This window comes from Chanodichthys erythropterus, chromosome 6 (genome assembly GCF_024489055.1).
Source record: "Chanodichthys erythropterus isolate Z2021 chromosome 6, ASM2448905v1, whole genome shotgun sequence".
In the NCBI taxonomy this organism is placed as follows: domain Eukaryota; kingdom Metazoa; phylum Chordata; class Actinopteri; order Cypriniformes; family Xenocyprididae; genus Chanodichthys; species Chanodichthys erythropterus.
The window spans coordinates 25,632,868-25,659,840 of record NC_090226.1 but is presented as its reverse complement, the minus strand read 5'-3'; the positions used below and the strand labels follow the sequence as shown (position 1 = coordinate 25,659,840).

General features: G+C 46.2%; 1 protein-coding gene across 4 annotated transcripts in view; it reads left to right on the top strand.

Moving 5' to 3' along the window:
* The window catches only part of LOC137021686 (band 4.1-like protein 1), a 660,940-nt gene that overhangs the window by 235,364 nt on the left and 398,603 nt on the right, over positions 1 to 26,973 (top strand). For all 4 annotated transcript variants that reach the window (XR_010895347.1, XM_067388496.1, XM_067388498.1 and 1 more), the window contains one exon: positions 16,479 to 16,521. Coding sequence is in view for 3 of the 4 variants with exons in the window: in XM_067388496.1 (XP_067244597.1) it covers positions 16,479 to 16,521 (43 nt within the window). In the remaining variant the exon portion in view is untranslated. The remainder of the gene's footprint in view (positions 1 to 16,478; positions 16,522 to 26,973) is intronic.

Here is a 26,973-nt window from a genome sequence, read left to right as displayed (position 1 = left end):
GCCTTCAAAGAGAGAGAAAGCACATGACAGGCTGCACACAATCCCTGTCTGTGTTGCGGTGGCCGTTCCCCTGCGTGCTTCAGCACTTCTAAAAGAGTAAAGTCCCTGAAAGAGCTTACACAAGTAGATTCGCGTCTTTTTAAAGACGACATCCTACTTGTGTTTCTGGATGCGATCGTTCCTGTCCTCACTGACGGCCACGATCACCGTTTCGCATGTCTGGGCGCGTGCTGAAATGATGTTCGTGGGTGTTCATGTTTTCATATGAGAACATGATCACGTCGACACGCTGGTCGTGACTCTTCTTTCTCCGGGAAGCTTGAGTCCCCTCTGTTGTTGGCCAGCTGCCGCTTGTGTGTAAAAGCACAGCCGCGGCTCTGCCCGACACTCTGGGAGACCGCGGAGATCAGCGAGAGCAAACCTCTCGCTTCTCTGCGTGTCGTGTGCCGTCGAGCTGCCGGGCTGCAGCGCGGGTTGTCACGGCAACCCAGCGCTCGCTCGGCGCTCTAGATGCGCGGTTCCCTTGCGTAATCTCCATTGTAGCGCCCTCTCTGGTGCACCAGAAGAGGTCTACTTTGCTGATATGGCTTGGGTGACATGAGGTTGAGGGGTTCCTTCGGGGAACCAACCCCCTAGGGCCCCTCCCTCTCTTGCGCATTGCAAGCTGTGCAGTTTCTGGATTGGATTGCTGGTCCTTTTCATAGGGGAACCTAGCATTTCATTCAGAGCTCCAGCTGAGGGACAGACGTCGATTGCAGCATCGGAGAGAGTGCTGTTATGCTCTGGAAATGAGGGTGACGCTGCCCACTGTAATGGTGTGTGCTTATGCTGACTCAGATTCAGAGTTTACAGCCATGCTTTCCTGGGTCTTCCAGATGTGCATGGAAAACTTGGCAGTATGGGGGTATATTGGTGCCATAAATATGGAATGCCAAAGGTGCCAATCTGCATAAGTTTTTCCTCTCTCACTACCCTCTTGGATGGGGTGGCTGTACACAGACCACACCCACCCTGCATGTGAGGCCAAGGCACTCTTTTTGCATGAGGGTAGTTCTGTGCTGGGGTTGAGCTGCGCTTGTTGACTAACCGTGATCAAAGTCACGGCGCAGGCCCTCAGCCAGACGATGTCCACCTCCGTGGTCCAGAAGTGCCCCCTGGCTTACCTTGTGAGGTGTGAGAGGTTGTCAAGCTAAATGCTTTCTCAATGCTCCCATCTTACGAGGTGGCCTTTCGGTGACACTGTCGAGGACTGAGCCCAGCGGTTCTCCTCAGTTAGTAGCGGATAGGGGAGCTTCCCATGACAAACCATTGAGTTCCTCTTGGGCCGCCCCTCAGTCTGCTCGTCGCCAAGGGTGTCGTCCCCTGCAAGAAACTCCGGCCCAGCAGGCTCTGCTGTATCCATTGCGGGGAGATGACGCCTCCCGTCTCTGCAGCTGTTTAACTGGTTGGTGAGAATCACCCCTGAGACGGGCGACCTAGAGATGGGTGGGGCTGCTCTTCCACCCCTGGAGGAGGGCCAGGTGGTAAATCCTTTATTGGGTTTGTTTCTGTTCCGCCACTGACCCAAGAGAGGCAGCGGTACCCAAATTTTAAAGAGCAGTTCCTCCATTTCCAGGTCTGAAGAGGGTTTGGAGAGCAGTGGGAGGAGAAAAACCTCACCACTCTCATCCCCCTCTTCTGTCGCCAGCGGACAGCAGCGAGCAGCGGGCAGCCAAAGCCTCGACTGCTCCCTCTGTCCATCCGTGGAGCCAGGTAAGTGTTGCCTAGCACACTGTGACGCCGCTTCGGGCCGCCTCACAAAGAGAGCCCCCCGAGCCGCGTCCCTGTGTTCCACCTCGCTGCCCTGCTGCGGGTACACCAGTGGTCCCTTTGGTCCTGCTTGTATGGTCTCTGCGAGCCGGGTTAGCGCTCCCCAGTCCGTCTCGTTGGCTCCTTCGGACCATCAGGGTCGGCTTTGCGATTCAGTTCGCCCGGCCCCCCCCCCCCAAGTTCAGGGACGTCCTCTTCACTACAGTGAAAGATGCCGATGCCCCTGTCCTGTGTGCGGAGATCGCAGTCCTACTGGCGAAGGACGCGATAGAGCCGGTCCCTCCAGCCGATTTGAGGTCGGGGTTCTATAGCCCCTACTTCATTGTACCCAGGAAAAGCGGCGGGTTACGACCGATCTTGGACCTGCGAGTTTTGAATCAGAGCCTCCACAAGCTACCATTCAAAATGCTCACGCAGAAACGCATTTTCGAGTGCATCCGTCCCCGAGATTGGTTTGCAGCGATTGACCTGAAGGACGCGTACTTCCATGTTTCAATTCTTCCGCGACACAGGCCATTCCTGAGATTCGTGTTCGAAGGTCGAGCATATCAGTACAGAGTCCTACCCTTCGGGCTGGCCCTGTCTCCCCGCGTCTTCACGAAAGTCATGGAGGGAGCCCTTGTTCCCATGAGAGAACGGGGTGTTCGCATTCTCAACTATCTCGATGACTGGCTCATTCTAGCACAGTCCCGGGATCAGTTGTGCAAACACAGGGATTTGGTGCTCAGACACCTCAGCCAGTTGGGGCTTCAGGTCAACTGGGAAAAGAGCAAACTCGCCCCGGTGCAGAGGATGTCTTTTCTCGGTATGGAGTTGGATTCGGTCGAGCAGATAGCACGCCTCACAGAGGAACGTGCTCGGTCAGTGTTGAACTGCCTGAATACATTCAATGGCAGGACAGCGGTCCCACTGAAGTTCTTTCAGAGGCTCCTGGGGCATATGGCGGCTGCTGCGGCTGTAACACCGCTCGGTCTGCTTCATATGAGACCGCTTCAGCACTGGCTTCACGGCCGAGTCCCGAGATGGGCGTGGCAGCGCGGCACATTCCGGGTGCCAATCACTCAGGAGTGCCGCCGAACCTTCAGTCCGTGGTCGGACCCCTTGTTTCTTCGGGCAGGAGTGCCCCTAGAACAGGTGTCCCGGCATGCTGTGGTGTTCACAGATGCTTCTGCCACCGGCTGGGGTGCCACGTAATACGGGCATGCAGTGTCAGGGGTTTGGACGGGACCCCATCTGCATTGGCACATCAATTGCCTCGAGTTGCTGGCAGTACGCCTTGCTCTGAGCCGCCTCAAAGGCCTGCTTCAGGGCAAGCATGTACTGGTCCGTATGGACAACACTGCGACCGTTGCGTACATCAACCGTCAAGGTGGTCTACGCTCCCGTCGCATGTCACAACTCGCCCGCCATCTCCTCCTGTGGAGTCGGAAGAATCTGAGGTCGCTTCGCGCCATTCATGTCTCCGGTGTGCTCAACCGTGTGGCCGACGAGCTATCACGAGCTGCGCTGCCAGGAGAGTGGCGACTCCACCCCCAGGTGGTTCAGCTGATCTGGAGAGAATTCGGAAAGGCTCAGGTAGACCTGTTTGCCTCACCAGAAACCTCCCACTGCCAGTTGTTTTACTCTCTGACCGAGGGGACACTCGGGACAGATGCACTGGCTCACAGCTGGCCCCGGGGCCTGCGCAAATATGCGTTTCCCCCAGTGAGCCTACTTGCACAGACCCTGTGCAAAGTCAGGGAGGACGAGGAGCAGGTCTTGTTAGTTGCGCCTTACTGGCCCAACCGGACCTGGTTCCCAGAACTCTCACTCCTCGCGACAGCCCCTCCCTGGCCCATCCCTCTGAGGAAAGACCTTCTTTCTCAGAGACGGGGCACTCTTTGGCACCCGCGTCCAGACCTCTGGAAACTCCATGTCTGGTCCCTTGGACGGGATGCGGAGGTTCTAGGTGACTTACCCCCTGAGGTACTTAACACCATCACTTCGGCACGTGCACTGTCTACGTGACGTGCTTACGCCTCCAAAGTGGAACCTGTTCGTCGAGTGGTGCTCTTCTCGCCGGGAAGACCCCCGAAGATGCTCGATCAGAGTCGTGCTTTCCTTCTTGCAGTAGGGTTGGAGCGTAGGCTGTCCCCCTCCACCCTCAAAAGTCCATACTGCTGCTATATCCGCTTACCACGACCACTTAGATGGCAAATCTGTTGGTCAGCACGACCTGGTCATCAGGTTCCTTAGGGGGGCGAGACGGTTAAATCCTTCTCGTCCCCTCTCCATACCCTCTTGGGACCTCACTCTGGTGCTGAGAGCACTTCAGATTGCTCCCTTTGAGCCTTTGCTGTCAGCAGACTTAAAGATTCTGTCTATGAAGACTTTGCTGCTGGTGGCATTGGCCTCCATCAAGAGGGTAGGGGACCTGCAGTCTTTTTCGGTCGACGAATCGTGCCTGGAGTTCGGGCCGGGTGATAGCCACGTGGTACTAGGACCCCGGCCTGGCTATGTGCCCAAGGTTCCTACCACTCCCTTCAGGGACCAGGTGGTGAGCCTGCAAGCGCTGCCCTCGGAGGAGGCAGACCCAGCCCTGGCTTTACTCTGTCCAGTCCGCGCTTTGCGACTGTACATAGACAGAACCTAAAGCCTCAGGACCTCAGACCAGCTCTTGTCTGTTATGGAGGCCAGCAGAAGGGAAAGGCTGTCTCCAAGCAGAGGATGGCCCACTGGATAGTGGATGCCATCGCCCTGGCTTACCAAGCTCAGGGTGTGCCCTGCCCGCTCAGGTTGCATGCTCACTCCACGAGAGGTGTCGCATCCTCCTGGGCGCTGGCTCGTGGCGCCTCGCTGACAGACATTTGTAGAGCTGCGGGCTGGGCGACACCTAACACGTTCGCTAGATACTATAGCCTTCGTGTCGAGCCGGTCTCCTCCCATGTTCTCGCCACAGGTCAGAGGCACGGAGAGGCCCCGGCTTAGTGTCGGCTTGCTGCGCTACATGCGCTTCTTTTCTCCAGAGAGTCCCTACAAGGCAGACCCTGTCGAGTCCTCCGATATCCCTTCGGCAGCCGACGTGGCGGAGCGTCTGGCGCCAGGCCTATACTCCGTTGTATCCTTGAGAACCGGGTTTAGGCTGGGTTCCATATGTGTGACCCTACGGGGATCCCACATGGTTGGTTCCACGGTTGCTCCTAAACGAAGCCCGTGTCTTTCCCTCTGGGAGAACCTACCCTTCATCGGGTTGGAGTCACCCCAGCTCTTCCATATGTAGCACAGCCCTACAGGGTTAGTCCATATGTACTTCTCCACATAACTCCTTCGGGGAAGGATGTGGCTTCCGCAGCGTTCCTTTCCCAGCGAAGGGTACGCTTCCCAGCGTTATCCAATAGTCTCACTGAATGGGTTTTGGGGAACAGCAGTGATCGACTCTGTGTTAGCCCTGTCCCACCATCCTCAGGCAAGGGGGTTCAGGTGGCTTGCAACAGAGCGCTGGAAGGGGGCAGCTCCTGTGGCGCTTTGGTAGGGATTCCTATTCGTCGGTCTGTCCGACGTACGTCGAACGTGACCGACTGAATGGGAACGTCTCGGTTACAAAGGTAACCCTCGTTCCCTGAAGGAGGGAACGGAGACGTACGTCCCGTCGCCACAGTCGCTGTACCCCGCTGATGCTGCCGCCTATCCGGTTCGGCTCCTCAGCGAAAACCTGAAGATGCAACGCACCTGCTGCTCATTATATACCCGCGCTGCGAGGCGAGCAGCTGATGCATATGATTGCATGCCAATGTGCATTGGCTCGTTTAGTTACACTCGAAGTAGATTGGCCTCTCTAGCGAGATTCCTATTCGTCGGTCTGTCCGACGTACGTCTCCGTTCCCTCCTTCAGGGAACGAGGGTTACCTTTGTAACCGAGACGATCTGTTTCCACTAAAAATAGCCTATAAACTTCCTAAAAGATATGTTCACCTCATCAGCAAAACTGCATAAATTTGATTTGAATTGTTTAAAACTATTAAAATACTATCTGGCCAGTGGAAATGAATGAATCAACTCTATCCTAAAACCTTTATCTGAAGTATTTTATACAATTTTGTTTTTATGGATATTTTGATATATTTATTCTAAAACATAAAGAGGATATTGGATGATCTTTATCAATATAATGTGTGGCACAAATAGCATTTATAGTCCATATCTAATATTTTCCAATGTCTTGTACCTTTGACTGTGTTAACCATGGTGTCACGTGGTTGGGAACGTGTATGGAAATGATATGCAGATGAGGTTATGCATAGTAAAACTAGGCGTCTTAAGCTCCATATATGTTTATTTCGGGGAGGAGACAGGGTGGAGATGCACGTACGCACAATCTTCTGCTGACTGGGATTTATAAAGGGATTTGTGCGCCGGTTCTGGCGTACACATGGTTTTATAAATCTGAATTTTTTTTTGTGCGTACGCAGAATCTAGCTTTTGCGCGTACGTACACTTTTAGTAGGGATCCTGGGGCCTCATGTACAAAGACTTGCGTTGAATTCATTCTAAAACATTGCGTACGGACAAAGCTGAAAATGTGCGTACGCTCAAAAAAACCCAGATGTATGAATCTCTGCGTACGAAAAATCCCACGCATATTCTCTTTGTACATCCCAATTAACGTAAAATTGAGCGCACATGCACGAGCACAACACCCCACCCAGTCTCCTCCCTTAATTAAATCTATTTAAATATGTTAATGAGTCCACTTGGGCAAAAGAATGTAGTAAGAAAATGGCTAAAGCAAACGGCAAGAAACGAAACTTTACAGAAAGTGAATTGGAGGTGCTACTATCAGAGTTAGAAACGAGAAAAAATATTTTATTTGGAACTTTGTCCTCCGGAATTAATAACAAAAGGAAAAAATATGAGTGGGAGAGTTTGGCTGATGCCGTCAATGCGGTGGGATCTGAAAGTCGCACTGTAAATGATCTTAAAAAGAAATGGTCTGATATAAAGGTGGACGTTAAACGGAGAACTGCTGCGCACCGACAAAGTGTGGGCAGAACAGGCGGTGGTAAAGGGGTCGATGAACTTAAACCCTTTGAGCAGAGAGTTGCCTCTATTATAGGTGACACTTTACTCTCTGGAGTAGTATCTGCTGCTGTGGGAGACTCGGATTTACTGCAGGACTGCCACGAAGGTAACCAATTTCCATTTGTTTTTACTTTGGTACAAATACCTTAACAATTTAATTTTCAAATGCATGCAATGTAGTGGACCAAAAGTACACCAGAGATTTTACGTATCCATTGCATTTATGGCAAATGCGTGTACCCATTAATAAGGAACAGACTCAAATCACCGTTAACATGTGCCTGTGTTTATTTAGACTCATATGGTGCAACAGCCGGAACATCCACTGGCACGCACTCGGAATCCGCCCCTCCTGAGCAGCCAGCGCCCACTGTGGCCAGCGTCTCCAGTGTTTCTGGAGTTTCCAGTGCTCCCCCCAGTGCTGAGGCCCGTCCGTCTGGCCGCGTCTTGACGCATGCAGTTCTGGAGTCACAACAGCAAATCGTTATGGCCATTGGAGAAATTAACAGTCACCTGAAAAATATCACTGACGCACTCACAGACATAAGCCACTCATTAAAGGAATTGGTCAAAAAATGAACTTCGTCTCCAGTTACCATTTATATTGTCGCAATCACATGTTGATGGGCCTGAATGGCTTGTTGGTTGGGCTGCACATACATTGGTCCTGGGTCAGGGTCATCTGGCGGTGCTGCCACCTCACCAAGTGGTATGCCATGCCTGTGCGCAACATTGTGCAGCACACCACAGGCCAGCACAATGCGGCATACCTTGTCAGGGCGGTATAACAGCATCCCCCCAGTCCTGTCAAGGCAGCGCCACCGACATTTCAGCTGCCCAATCGCCCGCTCTACAACTGACCGAGTGCGAGAATGGGCATCATTGTATCTGCGCTCTCGGTCAGTTTGTGGGTTGGTGAGGGGGGTTAACAGCCACTTCTTTAGTGGATAACCGCGGTCTCCTGAAGGGTTGTTGAATAATTAAATGCAAATAAATAAAAATAAAAAAGTACTATTAGATAGAACCATAACTTTAAATGCATCACTCACCAAGAAGCCACCCATCGCGCACCCTGCCAGCTTGGAGCCTCATCCCAACCATGCTGTTGGTTAGGATGTATGAATCATGGGTTGACCCAGGCCACCTTGCCACAATATTTGTTAGGCGCATTTGTGCATCACATATTATCTGCACATTTATTGAATGGAAATGTTTCCGATTCACATATGCAAATTCATCTTCAGATGGCGCCTTTATAGCAATGTGTGTGCAGTCGATCGCTCCGATTACATTAGGGAAACCGGCTATCGCTGCAAATTGCGTTTTAATGTTTGGCTGGTCAACTGCATCATATGGGAACCTTATATACCTGGTAGACATGCCGATGATCCCGTCCCATACAGCTGGCATTGCGCGGCTCAAAGACGACTGGTTTATTCCTGAGCGGTCTGCCAGTTCCCTTTGGAAAGAACCAGTTGCAAGGAAACCAAGTGTTGTCAGCACCTGTAAGGGAACGGGTATTGCGTGGCTCCTCGCTGTCTCTCTCTCTAGATTCGGACCCAACTCAGCACAGAGTTCCAAGAGGATAGCCCTTGGAAATCTGAAACGGCTGATAAGCCAGTCATCATCCTGGGCCAGAAAATCATTGTGGTCCCTAAAAACTCGTTCTCTTCGGATTCTGCCATTAGCAATATCCTCTAATAAGGCCAAAGCTGCCATTGCCATAGACTAAGGGTTGTATCAATTTGCACATGCTTTTATATGTTCTTACTTAATTGCATAATTGATAGAATATTCCCATAAGGCTTGTGTGACAATATATGTCAATTATTTTATAAATTGCAAATTAATAGCAATGCTTCCCACAGGTGGTGGGTGCGATAGACTTGTAGAACAATTCATTAAATGTAAATGGGGCAAGGGACAGAAGTAAATGGCCATTATTAAAAGAATGCTTAAAGTTGAAAGAAATACAAGTTGTTTCTACAAGAAACACACAGTTATGAAGATAATGAAACTGATTTGGAAATGTGGTGGGAGGGAGACCATGTTTTGAGTCATGGTACCAACCTTTGTGCAGGGGTAGTAATATTATTTTCACCCAATTGTAAAGTAAAAATTTTGTCTAAAAGTGAGATAGTTAAAAGGCACCTATTGGCTCTCAGAGTAGAAATAAAAAATAGAGTTGTTGTTTTAATAAATGTTTATGCTCCTACAACAGGTAGAGAGAGGATTGCTTTTTTCTTAAACTTAAAGATGTGGTTTCTTCTTATACTAATGAGGATCTTTTAGTAATAGGTAGGAACTGGTGATTGGAACTGTACGTTGGATTTTACTTGCAATAGGAATGGTGAAGAACCCCATTTTTTTTATCAGCAGCATCTTTAAGAGAGATTACCACACAATGTGGGCTTATTGATATAGATGGATTAAAGTGACAGAAAAAAAGGGTTAGTGCAGCATACCTAGATAGGTTTTATGTCAAGAATACAATGTGTAGCAGAATTGATGAGACCAATATAAGTCCAATCTCTTTTTCAGATCATCATTTAATTTTTATTTACATCATTTAAATCTTATTGTAACTCAGACAACCCCTTATTGTTCTTATTGGAGATTCAGTAATAAGTTATTAGAAAATCTTGACTTCCATGATAAATTTAATATTTTTTGGAACTATTGGACTGAACAAAAAAGAAATTATGAAAATCTTCTTCAATGGTGGGAGGTGGGAAAAGTTCAAATTAAGCTTTTTTGCCAACAATATTCATCACAAGCTTGGATTACTTATTCATCAATGTGGACGGTTTGGTCCAAAGATCATGTGATCAAAGTTTGGACAAAATTGGACAACATTTGAAGGAGGAGTAACAAAAAAATGGAATACTGTACTGTCAAAATGGCCACTACTGTAATGGGTGGAGTCTTAATGTAATGTAAGTTGAATGGCATCAGCATGAAGAGACAAATCAGATGTACTAAATTAGATTTTTCTAGAGCAAATGGTTCAAATGTTATAACATTTAGAATAGTAAATTTTTTAAGTAGTGGTGGGGCTATAGAGTTGGTCATAGAGACTCAAAATTTGGTCCAATGACTTTTCATGGGACAATTGTGCCGAATTTGATAATGTTCCGTTGATAGGGCTGCCATTGACTGTCATTTGGGAAGAATAATTTAAAAAAAAAAAACGAACGGATACAATAGGTGCCTTAGCACCTTCGGTGCTTGGCCCATAATAAAGTAAACTAACAGATACAATAACAAAAACACTAATAAGTTGTGTTGCTTGTGGTTCTCCCCCTCACTGAACTTTCCACATGATGAACACATGTATACATTTGCACATTTTTTTATTCCTTAATGTACTGTACAGTACAATACACCCAACAACAACAAAAATATTCTGCCCCAGCATCACATCTTTGGTCTGGGACAGGCCAGAGAATCTCGTCAACATCACAGGCTGCACTGGTCCTATCCAGGTAGCGGGGGAAATCCTCTTGCATGCCTGATCCACCCCTGGCACGCATCAACTGAAATGTCTAGTCAGGCTTCTTCCATTCCATCGTCTCTGTGTCTTACAAAAATAGAAGTACTGATTACTGTAACACAATTTGATGCATGTGTTGTACAGCACTCAAAAGTTACAGTAGAGTACACTGAGGTACACCTACCTGTTCCCTTTCGTGAGAACTATCGACGCTACGTCGGATAACGTGATGGGAACCCTCTGTATTTTGGGTTTGTGAAGCACCTCTGTATCCAACCAATGAAAAGACGTGACGTCAGAGGCAGGTGACGTCACGGATCAGGAAGCTATAAAGCACACCTGAACACACAGCACGCCAGCTTCTGTTGTCTTCAGCAAGCGCTATCTGTATCTGTCTGTCTTATTTATTGTTGTATTGTCTATCATACACACTGTGGTCTCTTATTCCGATGACAAGAGTTCCCAAGCACAAATAAGACACACTCCTCCTTGCCCGCGTTTCATTGTGGAAGGAGACACACACGAGATGTGCGTCAGATGCCTGGGGGTTGAGCATGCACAAGCGGCTCTCAAGGGAGCTGTCTGTGTACACTGCGAACGGCTCACCCTCAGAGTGCTGCGATCGCGCCGGGCGCTCTTCGAGGAGGGCGCCGGGGCGAGTGTTCCCCGCGGGTCTGGTCCCGCTGCTGCTGAGGCACAGCGAAGGCTGCACTCGTGGGGTGCACAGATGGATTTAGCAGAGGGGGAAGAGACGGGCGCTGCCCTATCGCTTCCCTTACCTGTTAGACCCAGTGTCTCTCCTTTGGTGGCGGAAGCGCGCGTAGCGGTTTCTTCCCCCCGAAGGGAGACACCGATGCTCAATATATCTTCCTCCGAGGAGGTTGATGTGGAGAACATCGATGAGGAACCGCCAGCCTCATCCCCTGCTTATGAGGAGCTATTAGAGGTAGTGACCAGGGCAGTAGAAAAGTTAAAGATCGACTGGCCCGCGGAGAAAGCTGAAAATAAACCAAAAAGTAATCTTGATGAGAGGTTTCTTCCCGCGCGGTCACTACCTCAGCGCCGGGGTCTGCCGTTCTTTCCCAACCTCCACACCGGGGTGTCGAGGTCGTGGAAGTGACCAGTACATTACAGACTGTACAGCCCGCAAACATCACTATATAGCAATATAGTTGGGCTGAAACGTCACGGCTATGGGGCGATGCCTCGGGTCGAGGAGATGTTCGCGAGCCATCTCTTGCCCGAGTCCACATCGTCCCTTAAGACCCCGACGCTGCCCACCAAGCCCCTAAAGACAACTTCCAGCTTGGTGGGCAAGGCTTATTCGGCGGCAGGTCAGGCGGCTGCATGCCTCCACACTATGTCTATCTTACAGGCATATCAAGCCGACCTGCTGGGGGAAATTGATGAGAGTGGGGAAGCGTCCTTTGAGGTTATTCATGAGCTCAGAAAGGCAACAGATCTAGCTCTCCGGGCCACCAAGGAGACGGCCAAATCCATCGGCCGCTCTATGGCAGCCCTGGTGGCCACGGAGAGACATCTCTGGCTCAACCTCTCAGACATCAAAGAGAGAGATAAAAACGTTCTCATGGACGCGCCGCTGTCTACTGATGGCCTGTTCGGCGATGCAGTGTCAACTGTCGTCGACAGGTTTCACGAGACACGAAAGCAGACAGCGGCATTCTCTAAAATCATTCCCCACCGCTCTCACTCCCGCCCAGCAGCCTCGGCCGACAGCCAGCTCCTCAGCACACAGGGTGCAACAAAAAGCCAGTGTCGCCTCCCGTGCTCCCCCACAGAGATCTGGGGGACCGGGGTGGGTGACACAGGCGAAGCCTTCCGGAGGTAGGACGGATCTGAGAACCGTCATTATCTCCCGGAAGGCTTCAAAGAAGAGGTCCTGACGTCTGTAGCGCAGGATCTCGTGAGGGCAGCCCCTTCCAGGGGGATTCGGATATCGGGTCCCTCCCGGTGCCCTCAAGGGACCGTCCTGTCAACCCTGCCACCCAGTGTGCGTCAGGGCACAGCGGTCTCCGCCGATCCTCCGAGGAGGGTCGGCCAGCACGTGATTCGTCTGTCTGCCGGTGCGCCGCGTCAGATGGAGCCAAGTGCCAAGTGCTCAAAAAACACCAGAGACCAGTCTCGAGAGACTGGTTCCCTTAGTAGAGTATTTGGAAGAGTGGAAAAATCTCCCGAATGTCTCGAAGTGGGTGCTGCTCATGGTAGAACAGGGCTACAGAATTCTTTTCGGTTCACGACCGCCCAAGTTCAATGGGGTGCTTCCCACAGTGGTAACCCCAGAGCAGTCTCTGGTGATGGAGCAAAAAGTAACGACGCTTTTGCAAAAAGCGGCTATAGAAAGGGTTTCCCCTCCCAGCAAAATGTCGGGCTTTTACAGCCGCTACTTCGTTGTTCCGAAGAAGGATGGAGGGTTGCGTCCGATCATAGATTTACGTGTGTTAAATCGACCAGTAAGGAAGTTGAAGTTCAAAATGCTTACACTCAGATAGATCATCCCTCAGATCAGGTCCGAGGACTGGTTTGTAGCGATAGATCTGAAAGACGCATACTTTCATGTATCCATCCATCCTTCACACAGGAAGTTCCTCAGGTTTGCTTTCAGGGGCGAAGCTTACCAATACAGGGTTCTTCCGTTCGGCCTATCCCTCTCACTCCGCACGTTCACGAAGTGTGTGGATGCAGCGCTGGCTCCGCTGAGACTCCAGATCATCCGCGTGCTGAACTATATCGACGATTGGTTGATATTAGCTCAAACAGAACAATTGGCAGTTCAACATCGAGATGTTGTTCTGTCACACATGAAGAGGCTTGGGCTGAGGCTCAACGGCAAAAAGAGTGTGCTGGTCCCGAGTCATGTTGCAAACTACTTAGGTGTAATCTGGGATTCCACCACGATGCAGGCGCAGTTGTCCCCTGCTCGTGTGAATTCCATTCTCGGGGCCGTAAAAGGGGTGAAATTAGGCCAGTCACTCACTGTAAAACAGTTTCAGAGACTGTTGGGTCTGATGGCAGCTGCATCCAACGTCATTACTTTTGGCCTCCTGCAAATGAGACCCTTACAGTGGTGGCTCAGGACCAAGGGGTTTTCCCCAAAGGGAAATCCTTTTTGCATGATCAAAGTCACGGGGCGATGCCTTCGTGCTCTGGTCATGTGGAAGAAGCCTTGGTTCCTAACCCAGGGACCCATGCTGGGGACTTCTGGTCGTCGTGTAATGCTTACGACAGATGCTTCTCTCACGGGCTGGGGGGTGATCATGAGTGGTCGCTCGGCTCAAGGTCTTTGGGAGGACCATCAGCTCTCCTGGCACGTAAATCGGCTGGAGATGATGGCGGTGTTTCTTGCACTGAAACACTTCCTCCCAGACCTGAGAGATCACCATGTGTTGGTCCGTACGGACAATCAACCATCAGGGGGGCTTGCGGTCTCGCCTATTATCAAAATTGGCCAGTCGCATCCTCCTCTGGTCCCAGGGAAAGCTCCTCTCGCTGAGAGCAGCTTATATCCCCGGGCGGTTGAATGTGGGAGCGGACGCCCTGTCGAGGCAGGGGGAATGGAAACTCCACACCGAGGTGGTGGAGTTGATATGGAAAACTTTCGGTCGAGCTCAAGTCAATCTATTTGCCACAGAGGAGTCAGCTCCGTGCCCTCTGTGGTACTCACTTCAGCACCCAGCACCTCTAGGGCTGTATGCCATGCTACAGACGTGGCCGAGGTTGCGTCTGTATGCGTTCCCCCCAGTCTCAATGCTCCCGGGAGTTCTGGAGAAGGTTCGCCAGGAGAAGGTCGACCTAATATTGGTGGCCCCTTACTGGCCGACCGGAATAGGGTTTTCGGACATAATGTCTCTACTGCATGGCTCTCCCTTAGAGCTTCCCCTCAGGCAGGATCTCCTGTCTCAAGCGGGCGGCACGATTCTCCATCCCCGCCCAGAAATGTGGAAACTGTGGGCCTGGCCCCTGAGGGGGCAAGGCTCATAGGAACTGGTCTCCCAACCGAGGTTGTGGAGACCATCCTTCACTCCAGAGCTCCCTCCACGAGGAAGTTGTACTTATACAAATGGAAATTGTTCTCTGTGTGGTGTGAACAGCATAATTTGGACCCGGTCCATTCTTCAGTCTCAGACGTGCTTTGGTTCCTTCAGGAAAAGTTCTCAGAAGGTTTAACCCCTTCCACGCTGAAAGTATATGTGGCCGCTATTTCGGCTCATCATATTCCTGTAGGGGGCTCCTCGCTGGGTCGAGACCCCCTAGTAGTACGCTTCCTCCGTGGAGCACTCAGGTTGAAACCTGTGGTGCGCACAAAGACCCCGACCTGGGACCTCGCTATTGTGCTCCAAGGGCTGGCTGACGCTCCCTTCGAGCCAATAGAGGAGGTGTCAGTCAAGTTCTTGACAATTAAAACCATCTTTCTCTTGGCCGTCTCTTCTCTGAAGAGAATTGGTAATTTACAAGCGCTGTCAGTTGCTCCATCTTGTCTTGAGTTTGCACCTGGTATGGTGAAAGCCTTTCTGCACACCAGGCCGGGCTATGTTATAAAGGTTCCGTCGAGGGTCCCAGGTCCCATTGTACTTGAGGCTTTCTGCCTGCCTCCTTTTGCAAATTTGGATCAGGAAAGGAAGAATCTGCTTTGCCCTGTAAGAGCATTAGATGCGTATGTTCACAGAGCTGCCCTGTGGAGAAAAACAGAACAATTGTTTGTATGTTATGGGTCCCCTAAGAAGGAGGGCCCAGCATCTAAACAGCGGATGAGCAAGTGGGTGGTTGAGGCCATCTCACTTGCGTATGAGACGGTGGGGAGCCCGTGTCCTCTGATGGTGCGGGCTCACTCCACAAGAGGTATGGCCGCGTCCAGAGCTCTCCTATCTGGTGTCTCGATGGTGCGGCTGGATGGTCATGCCAGCACACCTTTATCAGATTTTACAATCTTCACCATAACATCACTCCGGGGGCCAGGGTGCTACAAGATAGCAGCCAGGCACTCTGAGATACGGCATTGTTGGGATTGCGTTCCCATCACGTCATCCGACGTAGCGGCGATAGTTCCCACGCAAGGGAACGTCCCGGGTTACAGATGTAACCCCTGTAGAACCCCTACGTCACGTGGCCGTATCTCCTGCATACCTGGTACGCTTGCTTCAGACAACTTGCAGAAGCTGGCCTGCTTTGTGTTCAGGTGTGCTTTATAGCTTCCTGATCTGTGACGTCACCCTCCTCTGACGTCGAGTCTTTTCATTGGTTGGATACAGAGGTGCTTCACGAACACAAAATACAGAGGGTTCCCATCACGTCATCCGACGTAGCGTCTCGTTCCCTTACTCAGGGAACAGGGGTTACATTTGTAACCCGAGACGTTTTCTTCCCTGATGGTTCTTATGATCGAGGTGATGGTGAAGCAACTTAAGTTTGGCTGAACTCATTGCCCAGCCTCCCTCATAGTCATACCATGGACAAGGACATGGTCAACTATTGGCATTAATTTCATCTGAGACTCCTTGTCTCCTTGTCTCCTTGTACCTCATCCTCATCCTCCTCCTCTTCCTCTTCCTTCACCTCTTCCTCATCCTCTTCCTCCTCCTCCTTTCTGGTGTCCTCGACCCTTTCAATCATGTGTCTCTAGATTCATTGTTCCAAAACTGAATGAACTGACTCGGGCTCTTTTATTTCTCTATTGAAGGTTCTGATTGGTGTGTGATAAATTTTGACTCTTAGTGCTGGTTGCAGACTTTTGCAGCATGTTTTTGTATTTGGGTGTTTTTTGCAGCACGTGTTGTTAAACTGATGAAGATGTTTTCTTTATTTGCTGTTGTTTTTTTTTCTATTTGCATGTGTTTTCATTGTACTTCTGATCTTCAAATACAGAAATACAGAGCATAACATTTATATTTAAATCAACATTGGGAAAGGCTGATTCAGAAATTTGCATTCTTCTCCTATACAACTTACCACAGGGGAAAGCAACATCTTGCATCTCTCAATCAAACATATGAAACACTGAGACTGACTGTGCATTCAAAGAGAGATTGAAGTGATCTAAAGAAGCAAAGTATGGACTTTGTCATGTTGCTCTAAGATCTTTTTTTTCTGTTGTGTTTTACAGAACTGGTTGGACCTCTCCAAAGAGATCATGAAACAGATGAGAAGTGAGTATTTCAGATATATGTGTAGGTTTGTCGTGTGAACACTATTATTTTAAATTTGGAATAGGCTCTCTTTTAATTCATGAGTGTGATTTTAATCAATTTGACCACAACTCAAAGGCTATGGGAGCATATTGGACTTGTAATGCTTTGTAATGCTATGTAATGATGAAATGGGAACATGTCAAGTCAAGTCACCTTTATTTAGGCCATCCTTAAAAATATTTTGGTTTGCAGTAACAGTAAAAAAAAAAAAAAAAAAAAAAAAAAAAGGGTCGGTAGGTCGGTCTATATATATTTTTTCAAGTTTCAATGTAAAAAAAAAAAGTACAATTTTGGTAATGGTGATTACATAGGTATGAATTTAAACTAATTAGCATATCGTGACGTCACTGACTGGGTCTTTCAACCTGTGCCTTCGGGGGCAGCCGTGTTTCCACTGTCGGGCCTAAAGCGGGCATGCTAGTGCGTGCCAGGGCCAGTCGCGTTTCCACTGTCACTTCCGGGGCTTGATCGTGCCTCATCGAGGCTTCCTCGGGGCCAACGACCCGGGTTTTTCACAGATAAACTCCGCCTTTGCTCGTACCCACTCCCTCCTCAAGCCCGAGCTGGCCTGCTTTGGACCAATGTATTCGGGCTTGAGGAGGGAGTGGGTACGAGCAAAGGCGGAGTTTATCTGTGTGTGGAGACGGAGGCGCCGATGATTACATGTAGGTTATCAGCTAACACCAGCATTAAAGACTTTTAAAATCATTTTAGCTCAAAACTCACTTTCAGACAGCAGCAAGTGTTTTAAATAACTTATGTTTGTGATCCGATGTGGATTCTGATCACCAAGACTATGCGCGCTATTACCATAGTAAACATGGTAAATACGACGGCTTGAAGAAATCAGAGAAATATACGTAGGCTATCACAATCATGTAATTATTTTATATGTCAGCACGTCTCGTCTCGCAACGGGTTGAGACGAAGCGAACGCACCGGCCATAGTGTGACATCCGTTAACCAATAGTGTAAACATAGATGACGGTTTTTACTTAAAAGAAAGAATGTAGCCTTCGTTTGTATGTAGGCCTAGGCTATTTATACATTTACAATACTTACTAAAATATAATTAATATTATTTTATTGCTTTTGTATTAGTTGTTTGAAGAGTAAAAAAAAAAATTGGTCGGTCTTAACGCAAATTTACAACCGGCAAGTTGGTCGGACTTAAAGCAAAAAAAAAAAAAAAAAAAAATTGAGTCGGTCCTAAATTGACAGGGGCGGTCGGGTTACGGCAAACAAGAATATTTTTAAGGATGGCCTTATATAGCGCTTTTTACAATGCAGATTGTGTCAAAGCAGCTTTACATTGACAACTGGAACATAATTTGGCTGCACAGCAGCTCTTAAATAATAGTGTAAATGCAGGCAGATCAGAAGCACTGTTGAATAAATGTCAAGAATACTATTGAATATCAAATGTCAAGTGTCCCCAACAAAGCAAGCCAAAGGCGACAGCAGCAAGGAACCCAAACTCCATCAGGTGACATCAGGTGGCAAACAAGTGGCAAATAGGTGTTAAAATGGAGAAAAAAAAAAAACCTTGGGAGAAACCAGGCTTAGTCGGGGGGCCATTTCTCCTCTGGCGAACAATGCTTTGTTACAATCAGGTTGCCATCATAAGTCTGATAGGATCGATTCTATTACACGGAACGTGAAATACATCATTTGTGCCGACATAAATAATAATTTTAGTGTATTTACGATTAGCATTAGCCAGCACTTTTAAATTTGCTTTGATGTCAGGTGCTCTGGCTCCCGGCAAACATGTGACTATGGTGGCTGGTGTCTCTATTTTCACGTTCTCAGTGGGTGCATCACTGAGTGGGGAGAACCAGTTTGATGTTCTTAATGGAACGGAAGAGTGGTGTTTTCCGAGACTAGGCCGCCTCACCGTTACCCAAGTGCCTTGCTGCGCGGGCTCTACAGCCGGAACCGAACAATGTACAGAGTTCACTAAGCTAGTCGCATCCAAAACAGTATCTGAAGCCCCTGCATTCTTACTATCCTCAATTAAAGTTTGGATGCGTGTCTCTAATTCTGAGATTCTCTCTGTCAGCCTGACTATTTCCCTACATTTATGACATGTAAACCCCTCGTCGCTGACAGAGAGAGCTACACTGAACATGTGACAAACTGAACAGGAGATAACAGTGGGAAAGGATGACATGACTCACCGTGTTTGTAGATTGATCCGAGTTACCACTATAGACTGATCCGAGTTACCACAGCTGTTTGATGAACGCGTTGAAAAGGAGCGCGCGAGACTGATGACAAGTTAACAAGCGAGATGCAAACGCGTTGTAACAGCGATTTAGATTCAAAGATTACAGGCTAGCGACGTCAGATTAATGTGGTAGGCAATAATAATAATATAAGCAACAATGAAAAAAAATAAGAGATTCAATAAAAGTAAGAGAAAACAAAGCTATACGGAGACGCAAACACCAGCAGCGAGGCAGAGGCAGTGAGGCAAATAGGAGCAATCGAGGAGACAGGAGCCAATGAGCCACATGTTTGTTGTCACAAGGTCTAAAGCCCTATAGAATCACACTCATTTATTAGCTGATGGTGCTAAAACACCACCCATAAGGTGCACACAGAACACTTAAAAGCACATGCATGGCGCCATCATTTCAGAATTTCTTTTCTCCAGTGCACAATAGTTTCAGCCCGTATTTGTCTAGTGACTCGCCTTCAAAAGGATTTGATTTGTTTTCTTGAGTGACAAAAAATGGTGTTTAGGAATTGTCTCCCTCCATGGACATGCTTCATTGTTGGCAGAGGCACGCACAACATGTATGTCTCCTGTTTGGGTGTCCATCATGCAGAGACCATGTTCGAGGGATCTGGTTGAAGGGTGATCTAAGTGAGTTGCTGAGTATGTGTGAGCTTTGTGTGAGGCTTTCTTCTTGGGAGTCGATTAGGCTATGTGTGCACTCTAGCCATGCAGGTAATAAGCACCACACAGCCCATCAGTGAACACACGGGAGAGATGGAGCCCCCTCTTTTTCTAACTTCTGTTCTGCTTTCTGGTGCATTATTGAGATAATCTCTCTGTCTCAGTCAGATGCTTGGGTGGAGGATGATGCAACGTCTAAACAGCTCAACAAAGGCTTAAACCAGGACCTCTTGGTGGTAGGGTCCCTACTTCTGCACATTTTTGGAGCTCCTGGAGGTGATTACACAAGCAGCTGAGATATTGCATCTCAAATTGCTGGACAAGTCCTAGTCGGTGGAATGGAAATCCAATTTAGATGACAATTATTGGCAGACCTCTTGACACCTCTCTCAACTTTTCTTCAAGCTGCCTCCCCTAGAACACTACAATCCATTCTGCATAGGAGCAGCAACTACAGCCACCCAAAAAGGCCACTCCCAGCATCAGATTCAAACATTTGGTCACTGGAAGCTTAAGAACTACATCCGATCTAATCGCTTCCATATTAAAGAAGCCCAACGAACACCTATCGGTTAGTTTCAGCTCCAGCTCGTTCTCTCACACATACCCGCAATCCACCATATCCAACTCAACCAATACCATCATTCCAATATAACGAAAATTTTCTATCATTGCCGCAGCAGTGATGTCACCTTGGCTCCCGCAGGAGCTCAGTTATTCTGGCTTTTCTCTCCACTGCCGCAGCAGTAATGTCGCCTCGGCTCCCGCAGGAGCTCAGTTCTTCTGGCTATTTCCTCCACTGCCGCAGCAATGATGTCGCCTCGGCTCCCGCAGGTGCTCAGTTCTGGCTAATTCCTCCACTGCCGCAGCAGTGATGTCGCCTCGGCTCCCGCAGGAGCTCAGGTCTTCTGGCTATTTCTCCACTGCCGTAGCAGTGATGTCGCCTCGGCTCCCGCAGGAGCTCAGTTCTGGCTAATTCCTCCACTGCCACAGCAGTGATGTCGCCTTGGCTCCCGCAGGAGCTCAGTTCTTCAAGCCAATTCCTCCACTGCCGCAGCAGTGTTGTCACCTCGGCTCCCGCAGGAGCTCAGTTCTTCAAGCCAATTTCTCCACTGCCGCAGCAGTGATGTCGCCTCGGCTCCCGCAGGAGCTCAGTTCTTCAAGCCAATTTCTCCACTGCCGCAGCAGTGTCGTCACCTCAGCTCCCGCAGGAGCTCAGTTCTTCTGGCTATGTCCTCCACTGCCGCAGCAGTGATGTCGCCTCGGCTCCCGCAGGAGCTCAGTTCTTCAAGCCATTTCCTCCACTGCCGCAGCAGTGTTTTCACCTCGGCTCCCGCAGGAGCTCAGTTCTTCTGGCCAATTTCTCCACTGCCGAGCAGTGATGTCGCCTCAGCTCCCACAGGAGCTCAGTTATTCTGGCTATTTCCTCCACTGCCGCAGCAGTGATGTCACCTCAGCTCCTGCAGGAGCTCAGTTCTTCTGGCTAATTCCTCCACTGCCGCAGCAGTGATGTCGCCTCTGCTCCCGCAGGAGCTCAGCGCTGTCCAAATGTCTTCATCCATATGACGATAACTCTACCGGTCCTTTACTAACCCTCCTAGCAGCACATTCAGCCTAAGCAAGGCAATTTTGGGGGTCATCAGTAATGTTCCGGCTGCTGTCCTTCATTGGTTTGCAATTTTTGGGAGGAGTAATCTGGGTTTGGACCAAAATACCGAGCTCGGAGCCCTCTCCTCGGACAGCACGCCAAATACGCATACTACTACGCATACATTTTTCTATCTGATTATTTGTAAGTGTGAACTCGTGAATTGTAGCTTATTGTCACTGGCATCATGTATAGAGATGTGTTATTCTGGGATGCACCTATGTCTAAGTCTGGACATTTTGGAGATGCAATGGAGTATGTGATGAAGAAGTTTTGCTCTGTGAAACAACAGACCGCTGCAATCTTACAAATGCTTCCTCGCCGAGAAAGTGAGAAGGCTTCTGCATCATTGATAAAGAAAACGTTATTTCAGAATGTTGATACAAAAGCACATAATGTCACAAATTTAAGAGGGGGATTGGTTTGTGACTATTTATCTGAAGGATGCTATTTTCATATTTAAATTACACTGAAACACAGGTGTTTTTCTTTGATTTAATTTTAGAGATAAAGCATATCAGTTCTGAAAGCAGCAAGTTTGAGAAATAATGAGTTTATTGATCCTCTGGTCCTCTTTGTTAAGTGGTCACTCTCAAAAATGACAGAAGCCTCGACTTTGGTTTTCCTCATTTAAAAAAAAAAAAAAAATATATATATATATATATATATATATATATATATATATATATATATATATATATATATATATATATATAAAATTTGTTCAATAATATTTTTGGATTATTATTTAAAATCTTGAGGGTATTTTGGATTGCTATGTAATATATATATATACATAGATTAGTGCCATTTGGTGGGAGTAAAAAAAGAAAAACTTATGTAATGCCACAGTGTAACCACTAAATTCTCTCTATATAAAGTTGCTTATAAATTCTCCGGTGGAGTTTATACATAAATACTTATTTTTATTAAGTTGTAGCTTTGGATTTATACTTAGACATTCTCAAAGACTACTTTTTATGAAGGTTTAGATTTTTTTTTTTTTTTTTTTTTTTTTTTTTTTTGGTAATGGCATTAATAATGTCTATCTTTACACTCTTGAGATTTTAGAGTGCCCCCCCTTCATTGCTGTTCACTTTTTTTCTGCATAGTGGCTGATTTGTAGTTTGTACCACCAAAAGATTTTCTGAGTTTTCATATTTTCTTGTTTTGTTTTGTTTTTCCCATTCATTATGGCATAGACATAGCTAATGTGGAGTTGGACAAAAGGACAAAACGAGTCATGGTAAAAGAGCCCAAAGATGAGAGATCAAAACAAGCAAAAATGGCATGAATATGGATGCTTTTTATGTCACATCTGCTTTTGTTCACGCTATCGGGTAGGTTTAGGTGTAGTGTTGGTGGTACGTTATTTTAAAAAATACTACACTTTTACAAAAGTACTACACTTTAGCGCCACTCACCGGACAAAATTTCAAATCAGAACTGCGGTGATTCATATAAAAACCAACATCATAAAAACATACCATATTCACGTTTATCTGTTCCAGCAAAAACTGCTGTTTTTGCACCACTCAGTGGACATTTCACATTGAAAATGCAGTTATATGTATGTATTGGTACATATTTTGCAACTCGCGAAAACGTTTTTCTAATGAGACCAGGCTCCAATATCTTTTCTTTTTTTTTCAAACCTTAAAGGGTTAGTTCACCCCAAAATCAAAATTCTGTCATTATTTACTCACTCTAATGTCATTCCAAACCTTCATATTCGGAACACAAATGAAGATATTTTTAATGAAATCTGAGAGATATCTGTCCTCACACGAGAACAAACCGCTTCTAGAAGCTCAAACGTGCTGCATAATAATGAGAATGAACCTCGTTGGTTACGCAAGACATTTGAGCTTCCGGAAGAGGTTTGTTCTCGTGCATCATTCAAGTTTGGTTGAGCATCTGTTTATGTTTGCTGATCAGGGTTTATACAGTGCCCTCCACAAATATTGGTACCCTTAGAAAATATGAGCAAAGGCTGCTGTGAAAATAAATCTGCATTGTTTATCCTTTTGATCTTTCATTTTAAAAAATCACAAAATTCTAACCTTCCATTGAAGTAAAACAATTGAAAGTGGGGGGGAAACTCACATTATGAAATAATTTTTTTTCTCCAATACATGTTGGCCACAATTATTGGCACCCATAGAAATTCTTATGAGTAAAATATCTCTGAAGTATATTCCCATTCATATTTACATTTTTTCTCACACCAAGGTGACTAGGAGCATGACATTGTCCAGCCATGACTTCCTGTTCCACAGGAGTACAGATATGTGTAAACACAAAGGCTGAATTCCCTTAATCATTCATCACAATGAGAAAAAAACAAAGAATATAGTTCTGATGTGCAGCAAAAGATTGTTGAGCTTCACAAAATATAAAATGGCTATAAGAAAAAAGCTAACGCATTGAAAATCCCATCAGGGCAATAATTAAGAAGTTTCAATCAACTAAAGATTTTACAAATCTGCCTGGAAGAGGACATGTGTCTATAGCGTCCTAATGCACAGTAAGGAGGAGAGTTTGAGTGGCCAAAGACTCTCCAAGGATCACTGCTGGAGAATTGTAGAGATTAGTTGAGTCTTGGGGTCAGAAAGCCTAAAAAAAAAATACCAAACAGCACGTACATCACCAAAAGATGTTTGGGAAGGTTTCAAGAAAAATCCTCCTCACTCATCCAAAAACAAACTCCAGCATATTCAGTTGTCAGGAACTTCAAAAGGGACCTGGTTCTATGTTCAGATGAAACAAAAAAAAATACATTTTTGGCAGCAAACCCACTAGATGGGTATGGTGCAAACAGGGATAAAAAAGTACCCCATGTGCACTGTTAAATATGTCGCTGGATCTTTAATGTTGTGGGCCTATTTATTTTGCTGGAGGCCCTGGACATCTTGTTCAGATACATTACATCATGGATTCTATCAAATACTAACAGATAAAAATCAAAACTTGATGCTTCTACTACAAATCTTATAATGGACTGTGGTTGGATGTTCCATCAGGGAAAAACATGCCATGGCCGCCCCAGTTCCCTGATCTGAATCCTATAGAAAAATGAGTGGGGCGAACTAAAGAGAAGAAGCACCAACATGGAGCTGGGAATCTGAAGGATCTGGAGTGATTCTGTATGAAGGAATGGTCTCTGATCTCTTGTCAGGTGTTCTCCATTTTGGGAAAAGGATGTTGCAATAATTGGGTGCCAATAATTGTGGCTAACATGAACTAGAGAAAAACATTTATTTCATAATGAGCTTTTTCCCCCATTTTCAATTGTTTTTCTTAAATGAAAGGTCAGAATTTTGTGAAATTTTTTAATGACAGATCAAAAGGATCAACAATGCAGGTTTATTTTCACAGCCACCTTTGCTCATATTTACTAAGGGTGTCAATATTAGTGGAGGGCATTGTATAATTAAGTAAATTAAATCTGTTCATCATAAAAAGTGACTTCAGAAAAAAGTATCTTCAGAAAATTTGGACTAAACTGCTCGATTCATATGGATTAGTTTTCCAATCACTTTATGAACTTTTTGAAGCGTCAAGTTGCAAAGGTAGTCTGTGGAGGGATAGACGTCTCTCAAATTTCATCAAAATGATCTTTATTTGTGTTCAGAAGATAAATGACAGTCTTGCGGTTTGGAACAACATGAGGGTGAGAAATTAATGACAGAATTTTCATTTTTTGAGTGAAATAACCCATTGACGATGTATAAAAAACAACGTCAATTTTATATGTAACAAAAGCAAACCTCTATTGCATCTTGTCATTTTGATTTCACGTCATCCCATAATTAGTATTAGGGCTGTCACAATATTGGATTTTTCACACCACGGTTATTGTGGCCAAAAAATATCACGGTATCTATATATCGCGATATTTATAGAATCCTTGGGGGGAAAAAATTTATCAGTCTAAATAATTTTTACTTTATTTAGTTTTTCTCTTTTAGGGTTGCTGCATATTTTTTAAAGTCAAATTTAAGGTTTTTTAAGACCTGAAGAAATAAAAATTAATACTAGCATAGTAGCCTATACATTATGGCTGTGTCCAATCAAATGAAATCATTATCAACAAAATCCATCTTTGTAATACAGAGGTGACATATATTTACACAGCATTTACAATTTGTCTACATAAATTTAATTTAATATTTAAATATTTAAATATTTTTTTTTCTAATTTTAACTTTTTAATGTCCCTTAAATATGAAACTAAACTAAACTGCCAGTAGGTGGCAGCAAGTCACTGTCTTAATGAGGGAGTGAGTCAACCGAACCGATTTGTTCAAATGGCTGATTCATGACTTCATTCAGGAACAAAGCTTGGATTCATTCTTTCTAAACGCGGATTCAGTCAGTATAACAAAACCATTTCTGTTGCATGGGGCTCTGTTCTGCTGTTCATAATTTTGAAATTTTCGTTGGCGAAATAAAGAAAAAAAAAACAATATTAACAATACTGCGTCTAAAATGTAACTTACATTGTTCATTTAACAAGTTGAAGGAACATTGCATTTGTGCTGATTTGGGGAAAACGGCACTTTTGCTCATGTGATATTGTAAAAGAACTACATCTTATAATATGATATAATGACAAAAAATTGTCGGGGCAAAAAATTCCTGTGTATCTTGAATTTTGAGGGCAAATAACTGCATGCATATCTACATCAAGCTGAATAAGATGAATAAAGAAAACGCGGTACTTAAAATAATCACCCTTTATTTAAATACGTGAACACAGAAAATTGCCTTTAACAGTTTTTTTTTTTTCCAATAGTGTAATTTGTTAATCACCTCCCATTCCATGACTAGTAAAATAATCGCAACTTACTCTCTGTAAAACGGAGTAATCTGCAGGGTGATGGACACGGAGGTGGGTAAGAGGTTGATGGTGTTGCCACCCTTCGCACTGACTGTAGCTAGGCAAATCCTGCGGATTGGGCTGTCTAAGGAGCCAGAAAACTCCCATACTGTCGAGCTTATTTACTTTTTTCGGGTGCAGACAGAGCCTCTCACTCTCCCGCTCGGAATAGCTGCACGCTGCGTCTTCTTCTTGTTTGACAGGCATCAGCGTTAAGGTGCAATACTGCCACCTGAGAGCTCAACCAGGTACTGGCACTGGAGTATTTACATGTCATGATATCATAAGCATCCTATTCATTTTAAATATGGTGGTTATCGTCAATACCGGTATAATCGTCACACCCTAAATTAACACAATATCGATATTTCATGCTTTGAATATCACGGTTATTGTCAATACCGGTATTTTGCGACACCCCTAATTAGTATTTTGCTCAGCAAACTTAAAGTCATTTAATGGAAGTTATGGCTGCCTTGAGTTCTGTATTATGACATATTTCTGAGTGAAACATCTTTTTGAAAGTAAAAAGCTATAGGGCGGGACTTGACTTATCCATCGATATAAATTTATGAATTCAAGGCAGGGGGTAGTAATCGGGGTAGCTTGGTGAATGGAAACAACCTGTTAGGACTTGAAGAGCCAAAAATGCAGTGGTAAGGAGTGACAGGGGAGTGAATGGACCTACAGTCTTTACAATGGCATAAAAAGGTAATACATGTAATTCCCATAACTCTGGGCCAATTCAAAACTGTTTAATTTTTGAATGCATTTATTATTAACAAATTACATTATTGGAAGTTTATTGTATGGTAGGGGTGTAACGGTACACAAAACTCACGGTTCGGTACGTACCTCGGTTTTGAAGTCACGGTTCGGTACAGTTTTCGGTACAGCAGGTGGAGAGAAAACGTCTCGGGTTACGAGTGTAACCCCTGTTCCCTGAGTAAGGGAACGAGACGCTACGTCGAATGA